Source organism: Salmo trutta, chromosome 10 (genome assembly GCF_901001165.1).
Source record: "Salmo trutta chromosome 10, fSalTru1.1, whole genome shotgun sequence".
Lineage (NCBI taxonomy): Eukaryota > Metazoa > Chordata > Actinopteri > Salmoniformes > Salmonidae > Salmo > Salmo trutta.
In genome coordinates this window covers 4,310,086-4,322,237 of record NC_042966.1, presented here as the reverse complement: position 1 = coordinate 4,322,237, position 12,152 = coordinate 4,310,086, and the positions used below count along the sequence as shown (strand labels likewise).

General features: G+C 43.6%; 1 protein-coding gene across 4 annotated transcripts in view; it reads right to left on the bottom strand.

Moving 5' to 3' along the window:
* Positions 1-237: 237 nt before the first annotated feature.
* The window catches only part of prodh2 (proline dehydrogenase 2), a 48,745-nt gene continuing 36,830 nt past the window's right edge, over positions 238-12,152 (bottom strand). For 3 of the 4 annotated variants that reach the window (XM_029764144.1, XM_029764146.1, XM_029764145.1), the window contains 4 exons: positions 5,898-6,064; positions 1,259-1,369; positions 1,006-1,094; positions 396-577 (listed from right to left, as the gene is read on the bottom strand). In XM_029764144.1, the coding sequence (XP_029620004.1) occupies positions 396-577; positions 1,006-1,094; positions 1,259-1,369; positions 5,898-6,064 (549 nt within the window). Of the gene's footprint in view, positions 578-1,005; positions 1,095-1,258; positions 1,370-5,897; positions 6,065-12,152 lie in introns of all 4 variants that reach the window. The other variant, XM_029764147.1, reaches the window with a different exon arrangement.

Sequence of the window (12,152 nt, the reverse complement as noted above, 5' to 3'; positions counted from 1 at the left end):
GTTATCATCCAACTTACTTCACTAAGCAAATTTGTGTAGTTAAAAAATATATTGGGCTGCAGCCTGTAGGTTCTGGTTTATCTAAAAAATAAGCTACCTATTTGAAAACAATGCAACAGCCTACCTGTGTTGATTTCAATCATGTGCGTATAGACTAGGCAACGGCTGGAAATCTTGAGAAATGAGGTAAAGTCAATAAATTCAGGTGTTTAAAATAAAAAAATAAAACAATTGAAAAACTTTTGACATAATTTGCTTATTCTTTATTGAGAAATCACTAAAAGTAGATGGCCTTTTTTAAATGATTGAATAAGAGTTTCAGTTTACTTCCTGAATTGACTGTCTTTAATGCAAATTTAGCCCACACCATCCCTGCTTCCCCATCCTCCCTAACCCTAGCTTCCCTGTCTGAGCCCCTGTCGCAGCCTCCTGTGGAGCTCCAGTCTCAGGAGGTCTCTCTCCTTGCGGATGCCCTGCAGCACGGTACGGTTCTCCTGGGCACGGCGCACCAGGTAGGGCAGGGTGTTGTCCACCGAGCCATATGGCACCGACTTGTACACCAAGTAACCCTGCTGGGCTATGGGGGAGGAGATAGGGTAAAAAAAGGGGGAGAGGTGGAGAAAAAGAGACACAGAAGCAAAGGATAGAGAAAGACAAAGGGAAAGGACAAGGATATAAAGAGAGGGCGTTGAGGGGACAGAGGGAGGACAGGAGAACGAGAGAGACAGAGGCAGGAGAGAGGGACAGAGAAAGGACAAGGAAGTAAAGAGGGAGAGGTTAGAGAGGATGGGTGGGGGAGAGGAGACAGAGAGAGGAGAGGAAGAGGGAAGGATAGAGAGAGGCAGAGAAACAAGGAAAGATGGATATGGGAAGAAAAAAGTAAATATTATGCACAACACTATCTTAATCTGTGTAGCTAAGCAAGGAAAGGCAGAATAGGGACTTGAGTTTCTTTGACGATACACTTGAATACAAGTTGGATTTGAAGGGAGAAAGGAACCTTACCGAGAGTGAGAGACACATGGTCACACATCCCCAACAGTTGACCAAAACACACAGATCCACCATCTTTGTCTATTCCCAGCTCTCCCATCCTTAGGACAGATGTCACAATACCAATTCAATGTCATGTAATGCCTGTGCTGCATTAGAGGCTTTACATAACATTTACCTCTGGGGGTGCTCTTGAGCCAAAAGAGGGTCCCCTAAATGGACAGGAATATTTCTAAATTTGAGGTAAAACATTAGTTAATCTTACCGTTGAACTGCACGCCTGACAGACTCCTCGTTGTGCGTAGCGACTATGATCCGATAGCGCTGAGGGTCCCGGGAGATGAGTTCCAGCAGGATGTCCAATGATCCGTTATAACTACAGGAGCACAACAACATTATGGAGATACACAATGGCATGTTGTGACATAGCATTATCATATCAATGATATTTTTAAATGAACATATCATAACAAAACCACTAATGGTTAAAAACATTCCCAATAATCAATCTTTTTCTCGTGAAATGTGCACGTTCACTCCTGTTTCATGGATTTCAAAAGAAACAACTCTTTCAATAAGAGATATGGTGGAAACTCCCTCTAGTCCAGGCTAACACCAATCTAGTGCTTAATTTGATGATTGAGTCCAGGTGAGTCCAATGAGTGCAGATGCGCGTGACGGGGAAAGAGTGCTTACTGATGGTGGCAGGATTGCGTAATGCTGGGGAGCCTGCGCCAAGAGGGAGAGCGGGAGCAGACTTGACAGTACCCCACCCTCTAGAAGCGCCACCCGGCATCCCACCTGGGCGAGCCTGACGGACCGGCTGAGGCACGGGCGCTGAGCAAGCCGGCTGGGCGTAAACTCCTGACGAACCGGCAGAGGCATGGGAGCCTGGTGAGCCAGCTGAGGCATAGGAGCCTGTCAATCCGGCTGAGGCGAGAAAGGTCTGTCGATCCCGCTGCGGCGTGGGAGCCCGATGATCCAGCTGAGGCATAGCAGCCAGACGAGCCGTCTGGGCGTAAAAACCTGATGATCCGGCTGAGGTCCGACGTGGGATGGGCGCTTTCCGAGCCAACCGGGGAAAGAACTTATCGAGCCAGCTAGGGTGACAGCCCGACGCAGGAGTGGCTTTGGGACAAGTCTCTGAATGTCCTTGAGTGGCCCAGCCAGAGCATTTACGCTCCCCATCCAACCTTACAGAGCTTGAGAAGATGTGCAGAGAAGAATGGGAGAAACTCCCCAAATACAGGTGTGCCAAGCTTGTAGCGTCATACCCAAGAAGACACAAGGTTGTAATCGCTGCCAAAAGTGCTTCAACAAAGTATTGAGTAAAGGGTCTGAATAGTTATGGAAATGATGTAATTTGCACACAAAAAATATGTCCAGGCTAACACCAATCCAGTGCTTAATTTGAGCAAGATCCTGCCAGGAACAGGATCCGGCACCTCTCTGATTTGACTTTGTTTGTTCCGGCACCTGTTTGTCTTGATCCGGTAGCTCTCGAGGCATGATTTATTTATTGCTTCACTGTTCGCACTGTAGACATTCTAATAAAATTCTAATCAAGTTACCTCCTCATTATTTCTCCCGCCCCCCAGAAAGACCATCATGTAAAAGCACGGTGACAATTCTGTGTAATCATCCTATCCTGCCACTCTGATTCCAGACCTGCTCTCTTATTTGTATATAGAGGTTATGCGGAGGGTCGGTGGGGTAAATAACTGATCTTGAGACAGGTCTTGGTAGTGGTGGTGAGCTAGTGAAGAGGTTCCTACGTATTCACATTACGTAGCCTAGGCTAGTCATCTCTCTACTGAATTTGAACTGTAGGAAAGCCAAATCAAAAATGGATAAGACAAGGCAATCGAGTTTGATTACATTTTTCAAGTCCAGAAATTCAGAGAAATATGTTGAATCTAACCCAGAACGAGCCAGAGAACTATCAGTGCCGAAGGAGAGGAGTGAGGGGCAAACTGTTCCTGATGGCGATGCCTTAGCTAGCAGCGCTGCTAATCCCGCCAGTTCAGCATCACCACCGGCACCTCCACTAGCTAGTAGGCCTACTAGCGAATCAGACTCAGTGGGAGAAGGAGGTGGGGAGTTGGGGGGGTGGGGGCAGTGCATCCACCAACAAAGTGCTCGGAGTAGGTGCAATTTGCAGTTCAAGAACAAGCAAACGTACAGTACCAGTCAAAAGCTTGGACACACCTACCCATTCAAGGGTTTTTCTGTATTTTTAATATTTTCTACATTGTAGAAAAATAGTGATGACATCAAAACTATGAAATAACACATATGGAATCCTGTAGTAACCAACAAAGTGTTAAACAAATCAAAATATATTTTATATTTGAGATTCTTCATAGTAGTTACCCTTTGCCTTGATGACAGTTTTGCACACTCTTGAACATTCTTTCAACCAGCTTCACGAGGTAGTCACCTGGAAAGCATTTCAATTAACAGGAGTGCCTTGTTAAAAGTTCATTTGTGGCATTTCTTTCCTTCTTAATGCGTTTGAGACATTCAGTTTTGTTGTGACAAGGTAGGGGTGGTATACAGAAGATAGCCTTATTTGGTAAAAGACCAAGTCCATATTATGGCAAGAACATCTCAAATAAGCAAAGAGAAATGACAGTCCATAATTACTTTAAGACATGAAGGTCAGTCAATCTGGGAAATGTCAAGAACTTTGAAAGTTTCTTCAAGTGCAGTCGCAAAATCCATCAAGCACTATGATGAAACTGGTTCTCATGAGGACCGCCACAGGAAAGGAAGACCCAGAGTTACCTCTGCTGCAGAGGATAAGATCATTAGAGTTAACTACACCTCAGATTGCAGCCCAAATAAAGGCTTCACAGAGTTCAAGTAACAGACACATCTCAACATCAACTGTTCAGAGGAGACTACGTGAATCAGGCCTTCATGGTCAAATTGCTGCAAAGAAACCACTACTAAGGGACACCAATAAGAAGGAGAGACTTGCTTGAGCCAAGAAACACGAGCAATGGACATTAGACGGGTGGAAATCTGTCAAAATTTGAGATTTTTGGTACCAACCGCCATGTCTTTGTGAGACATAGGTGAATGGATGATCTCTGCATGTGTGGTTCCCACCGTGAAGCATGGAGGAAGAGGTGTTATGGTGTGGGGGTGCTTTGCTGGTGACACTGTCAGTGATTTATTTAGAATTCAAGGCACACTTAACCAGCATGGCTACCACAGCATTCTGCAGCGATACGACATCCCATCTGGTTTGCACTTAGTGGGACTATCATTTGTTTTTCAACAGGACAATAACCCAACACACCTCCAGGCTGTGTAAGGGCTATTTGACCAAGAATGACAGTGATGGAGTGGTGCATCAGATGACCTGGCCTCCACAATCACCCAACCTCAACCCAATTGAGTTGGTTTGGGATGAGTTGGACCGTAGATTGAAGGAAAAGCAGCCAACAAGTGCTAAGCATATGTGGGAACTTCAAGACTGTTGGAAAAGCATTCTAGGTGAAGCTGGTTGAGAGAATGCCAAGAGTGTGCAAAGCTGTCATCAAAACAATGGGTAGCTACTTTGATTTGTTTTACACGTTTTTGGTTACTACATGATTCCATATGTTTTATTTCCTAATTTTGATGTCTTCACTATTATTCTACAATTTAGAAAATTGTAAAAAATAAAGAAAAACCCTTGAATGAGTAGGTGTGTCCAAACTTTTGACTGGTACTGTATATCCCCTGACTTGTCATGTATAGTTAATAGTTGGGCTGTACAACATGCAAAAAGGTAGGGAGCTTGAAACGACTGGAGGGATTAAACTAGCAAAAGAGTGGGTGGGATGTACAGTAAATTAACATCCTATACCTCAGACGTACAAAAACAACAACAAAGAGCACTCAGAAAAAGGTTTATGAACATGCCCGAACCAAGGCGCACTTGGTGGTAGCAAGCCTTGTAGATAAGGGTAAAGAGGACACCCACTCTGAAAAAATAGACACTACAGCCAGAATCTTCAGAACAACCTTAGAAGGAGGCTAAAAGTTATAGCCACAGGCCCGCTCATGGCTTAGATTAAGAAATTGACTGACAGGAGTTAAATGGACTTGACATGGGGAGAGTCATTGTGGGAGATTTTGAAAACCAAGGTAGGATTTTATTTTTTCTTTACAAACTTGTTTGGTACTGTGAAGGTAACCTGAATATGTGCTTCATATTATCACATAGGCAGGAGGCCTATATATTCTCATATGTGTGTTCTGCTGTAGCCTACATTGATTTATTTTATTTTAAGTTATATTCTGATATTGTGATATTTGTTCTACTGCTACATTGATATCTTGACAATTATATGAAATTGGGGTCTTGTAAGCCCCACAGCTGAGTATGTGTGTGGCGGGTGTTCTGCAGAGTTGTCTAAAAATGTTCCTGTATGTTGATACCTTGAAAATTAGGATATAAGAAATTTGGACATGTCTAAGCCCCGCAGCTATACTCAAGTACGTGGGCATACTGCAGTGACATCTAAAATGCTTTGAATTAATCAGCACCTGTCCGTTTCACCACAATAGACAGTAGGCTACTTGGATGTTTTCTCTATCTGCTACGCTGCCACGTTGTGTTTGACACTTTTTTCTCAATGTGGTCCTGGAACCTCAGAGCCCTCCAGATACCCTCCCACCCCTCTCGCGCTCACTATGTGTTCCGGAACCTCCCGATTTACAAATTAAGCACCGCACCGCACCAATGGTTTAATGCATGGGGAGGAGTGAACACAGGTGCAGACTTGAGGAGAAAGAATGTATTATTTGGACATTGGTTATTTGAACGTCGGGAGAGTGGTGCTTGGTGCACCACTCCGTAATATAACATCTTCCGTCACCCCAAAAACCGACATGCACAAGAGAGTTACCTGTCATTGGTGTGCTCCCAGGATTCGTGAACAGGTTCTGACCACCCCTCACTATTGGCCAGTTTCCTTTCTTTGTCCATGTACGCCCCTCTCACAAGCTTCACACCCAGACAGAAGGACTCGCTGATGGACAGGTGGACGTCCTTGAGCAGGAGAGACCGCGATTCCTGAAGGGAGAGGAAGACACAGGGGGGAGAAACAGAGAGAAAGTAATGAAGGGCGAAACAGAGAGAGAGAGAGAGAGAGAGAGAGAGAGAGAGTGGGGGGGTGAGAGGAAAAGAGAGGACAAATTAGCAGGTATTGTATTAACCACAAGCACAATTACATTATATAGGAAAAACATATGGTAAAACGTGAGTAAAACTGTTGTGAAATTGCTGAGTAGTGGACTATACTGTAAATGAGTGTCATAGACAGCTGCTTGACAACACCTTTTACAAGAAACTCAGAAGTGACCCTACTTCCCAATTTCAGAATACTATCTTTTCTGTCCTAGATGGGTAGTTAAGTTCTGGTCAGATAACCAAAAAAGAACATGACTTTTTGGCTATTCAACACCCTAAAATTGCCACTTTCTATAATTTGCCGAAATTACACAAGAATGTTACAAACCCTCCAGGGCGCCCTATTGTAGCGGGCATTGATGCAGTAACGGCCCCTCTATCTACTTTTGTTGACTTTTTTATTAGACCATTCGCAGAACAGCTCCCCTCCTTTGTAAAGGACACCAGCAGTATGATCTCTATCATTGAATCTCTTGATCCTCTGCCTGAGAACACCTTGTTAGTTACTTTTGATGTTGAGTCGTTATACACAAATATTCCACACGAGGGCGGTATTGAAGCTATGGAACATTTTCTTCTGCAACATGACCCTTATGAACTACCTTCCAGTGCCTGCATTATAACATTGGCTGAAATAGTACTCACACATAACTATTTCATGTTTCTAAATGATTTCTTTATTCAGACGAAGGGTACTGCTATGGGATCACCCATAGCTCCTAACTATGTTAATTTGTATGTGAGTTACATGGAGAAACAGTCTATTTTCAATCCTCTCAAAAATGTTTTCTTGCCTTACATCATTATTTGGAAACGGTATATTGATAATATTTTTGTTCTATGGAGGGGTGATGCAAAACAGCCCCAGGCATTCCATGCTTTTCTTAACTCCTGTTCTGAACATTTGAGATTTACTATGCAATCTGATACACGTCAAATCAGTTTTCTTGATCTTCTGATCTTGTGTGAAAATAATGTTCTATACACTGATCTTTACAGGAAACCTACTGATCGTAACAGTTTGTTGAGGGCTGATAGTTGTCACCCACTTCCCTTGAAAAATAGTTTGCCCTACAGCCAATTCTGTCGAATCAAAAGAATTTGCAAAACACAATCAGATTTCGACAGAAGTATGGCTGAGATGCAAAGAAAGTTCAAGGAGAGGGGGTACAAAAATGATCAGATTAATATTGCCATTAATAAAATTCAAAACAAAACTAGACATGACCTTTTTCAAGGTCAGTCTCGCAAAAAGACACATTCTTGCGTTCTAACTACCCGCTATTCAAAGCGCTCTGAACAAATTAAGGGAATCGTTCATAAACATTGGCACATTCTAAAATACGATGACAGTCTCGGTAATGTGTTTTCGGACCTCACTTGGTCGTATTTACGCGGGGCAGAAATCTCAGAGACCAATTGGTACACTCTGATTTACCACCCCAAGATATTCTTGAACAACATCTATTTGCGCCCCTACTGGATGGAAATTACAAGGGTAATGGCTGTGCTCAATGCAATGGCACTTATAAATGTAGATCCTTCAAACACCCACAAACAAGGAAATCGATCCCAATCAAAGGTGTTATTACGTGCTCCACTAAGGCAGTTATTTATCTTATAACTTGTCCTTGTGGTAAATTATGTGGGTAAAACAAAGCGTGAATTAAAAGTTCGTATCTCAGAGCATCGTAGCACCATTAGGTGCAAAAACTTGACTTACCCAGTTGCGGCCCACTTTTTGGAAGCAAACCACTAGATTTCGTCTTTGCGTTATATTGGCATCGAACATGTCACCCTCCCTAGGAGAGGGGAGGGTGACATTGATAATTTATTGTTAAAACGAGAGGCTGCCTGGATCTTTAACTTAAAGACCCTTGCACCCTTCGGTCTCAACATAGACTCTGATCTTAAGCCATTCTTGTGATTATTGTGACTTTGCCATTGTAATTGTTTGTAAGCTTGTGTAATCAAATGAATGTATGATCGTATGCTATCCATTTGTTTTTTTGTATGCTGTTCTTTGTATGCCATTTTTATATTTGAGAATTAACCAATGATATTAGGCCACACTTGGCCATGATTACAGACACCTGTGTGTCTTCTGACACTATATAAACGAGTCATCTCGCAGTGTTTGTGATCATACCCTGATGAAGACAGCTTGGCTGTCGAAACGTTGGATATTACATTTTTGCATCTGAGCTCCTAGAGTGTGCGGCTCTCCCTTATTTTCAAGTTTTCTACTCCGCTAGCCAGCACCTCGCCTTAATTAATAGGTGTCAGTTTCTTTTTCTTCTAGATTGAGTAGTGGGCTATGACTAGGTTCGTCATTACTCCTGATTCTGCAATTAATTTGCTGCTTCATTCATTTACAATCTATAGTAATATAAGGACACTGTAAGAGGGCTTGTCCTCATCAAGGGTCACAAAAACTACATTTAACACTTGGGAGTCACCAAGAAAGAAGACCCTGTACATACAGTTGAAGTCGGAAGTTTACATACACTTAGGTTGGAGTCATTAAAACTCGTTTTTCAACCACTCCACAAATGTATTGTTAACAAACTATAGTTTTGGCAAGTCGGTTAGGACATCCACTTTGTGCATGACACAAGTCATTTTTCAAACAATTGTTTACAGACAGAAAATGTCACTTATATTTCACTGTATCACAATTCCAGTTGGTCAGAAGTTAACATACACTAAGTTGACTGTGCCTTTAAACAGCGTGGAAAACTCCAGAAAATGATGTCATGGCTTTAGAAGCTTCTGATAGGCTAATTGACACCATTTGAGTCAATTGGAGGTGTACCTGTGAATGTATTTCAAGGTCTACCGTCAAACTCAGTGCCTCTTTGCTTGACATCATGGGAAAATCAAAAGAAATCAGCCAAGACCTCAGAAAATAAATGGTAGACCTCCACAAGCCTGGTTCATCCTTGGGAGCAATTTCCAAACGCCTGAAGGTACGACGTTCATCTGTACAAACAATAGTACGCAAGTATAAGCACCATGGGACCATGCAGCCGTCATACCGCTCAGGAAGGAGATGCGTTCTGTCTCCTAGAGATGAATGTACTTTGGTGCAAATCAATCCCAGAACAACAGCAAAGGACCTTGTGAAGATACTGGAGGAAACAGGTACAAACATATCTATATCCACAGTAAAATGAGTCCTATATCGACATAACCTGAAAGACTGCTCAGCAAGGAAGAAGCCACTGCTCCAAAACTGCCAGAAAAAGTCAGACTACGGTTTGCAACTGCACATGGGGACAAAGATCGTACTTTTTGGAGAAATGTCCTCTGGTCTGATGAAACAAAAATAGAACTGTTTGGCCATATTGACCATCGTTATGTTTGGAGGGAAAAGGGGGAGGCTTGCAAGCTGAAGCACACCATCCCAACCATGAAGCACAGGGGTGGCATCATCATGTTGTGAGGGTGCTTGCTGCAGGAGGGACTGGTGCACTTCACAAAATACATGGCACCATGAGGAGGGAAAATTACGTGGACATCCGTCAGGAAGTTAACCTGTTGGGGCTAGAGGGCAGTATTTTCACGGCTGGATAAAAAAAATGTACCCGATTTTAATCTGGTTACTAATCCTACCCAGTAACTAGAATATGCATATACGTATTATATATGGATAGAAAACACCCTAAAGTTTCTAAAACTGTTTGAATGGTGTCTGTGAGTATAACAGAACTCATTTGGCAGACAAAACCCTGAGACAGATTCTGACAGGAAGTGGATACCTGATGTGTTGAATTGCCTTTAAGCCTATGCCATTGAAAAACACAGGGGCTGATGAATGTTTTGGCACTTCCTATTGCTTCCACTAGATGTCACCAGCCTTTACAAAGTGTTTTGAGTCTTATACTGTGAGATCTGACCGAACAAGAGCCTTGGAACGGTGATGGCCCATTAGACACCTGGCGTGCGAGTTCATGTTGGGTACTCTCGTTCCAATACGTTTTAAAAGAGAACCCAATCGTCCGCCTTGAATTTTATTCATGTTCTGGTTAAAAAAGGCACTAATGATTTATGCTATACAACGTTTGACATGTTTGAACGAACGTAAATATATTTTTTCCCCTCGTTCATGAAGTGAAGTCCGGCTGGCTTAGATCATGTGCTAACAACACGGAGCTTTTTGGACATGAATGATGAGCTTTTTTGAACAAAACTACATTCGTTATGGACCTGGGATTCCTGGAAGTGACATCTGATGAAGAGAATCAAAGGTAATGGATTATTTACATAGTATTTTCGATTTTAGATCTCTCCAACATGGCGGTTAGTCTGTATCACAGAGCGTATTTTTCTGGGCGCAGTGCTCAGATTATTGCAGTGTGATTTCCCAGTAAGGTTATTTTTAAATCTGGCAAGATTCCTTGCATTCCATGTTTCTCTCTAGTCAATCCATCCCAACAGTGCCTTTCAGAGAGTTTCTCTCATGCAGTAGTGTAATGCTATAGCGTGTGTGCATGTGTTTCTTCGTCTTTGTAAATCTATAATTCTTTGAATGACAATATAATATTTTACCAATGTTTTCTAATATTAATTATTTATTTTGTTGTGCTGACTTGACTGCCGGTTATTGGAGGGAAACGATTTCCTGAACATCAACGCCATAGTAAAACGCTGTTTTTGGATATAAATATGAACTTGATAGAACTAAAAATGCATGCATTGTCTAACATAATGTGCTAGGAGTGTCATCTGATGGAGATTGTAAAAGGTTAGTGCATAATTTTAGCTGATTTTATGGTTTTGGTGACGCCTGTCTTTGAATTGACAATACATTACACACAGCTATTGTCAATGTACTCTCCTAACATAACTTTATGCTTTCGCCGTAAAACCTTTTTGAAATCGGACAACGTGGTTAGATTAAGGAGATGTTTATCTTTCAAAGGGTGTAAGATAGTTGTATGTTTGAAAAATTTGAATTTTGACATTTATTTGGTTTCAAATTTGCCGCTCTTGAAATGCACCTGCTGTTGATAGGGAGAGCCACGGGTGGCACGCTAGCATCCCAAATAGCCCCAAGAGGTTAAAGCTTGGTCGCAAATGGGTCTTTTTGTAAGTCGCTCTGGATAAGAGCGTCTGCCAAATGACTTAAATGTAAATGTAAATGTCTTCCACATGGACAATGACCCCAAGCATACTTCCAAAGCTGTGGCAAAATGGCACAACAAATGGCACAAGAACAACAAAGTCAAAGTAACGGTGACGTCGACCGCCGAGCACCACCCGAGCAAGGAGGGGCATCGACTTCGGCAGAAGTTGTGACAGTACCCCCCCCCCCCCCCCCCGATGTGCGGCTCCAGCAACGCGTCGACACCGGCCTCGGGGACGACCCGGAGGATGAGGTGCAGGGCGATCCGGATGGAGAACTCTCGCAGCAGGGAAGGATCTAACACATCCTCCGGACCCCTCCCAGTCCACGAGGTACTGAAGGCCCCTCGCCCGACTTCTTGAATCCAGGATGGATCGAACGGAGTACGCCGGGGCTCCCTCAATGTCCAGAGGGGGCGGAGGAACCTCCCGCACCTCAGCCTCCTGGAGCAGGCCAGCCACCACCGGCCTGAGGAGAGACACATGGAACGAGGGGTTAATGCGGTAATGGGGGCGAAGCTTTAACCTATAACATACCTCGTTCACTCTCCTCAGGACTTTAAATGGCCCCACAAACTGCGGACCAGCTTCCGGCAGGGCAGGTGGAGGGGCCGGTTTCTGGTCGAGAGCCAGACCCTGTCCCCCGGTGCGAACACCGGGGCCTCACTGTGGTGACGGTCTGCGCCAACTTTCTGCCGCGTACGGCGCGCTGAAGGCGGACATGAGCGGCGTCCCAGGTTTCCTCGGCACGCCGGAATCAGTCGTCCACCGCAGGAGCCTCGGTCTGACTCTGATGCCAAAGGGCCAGAACCGGCTGATACCCCAACACACACTGAAAGGGAGA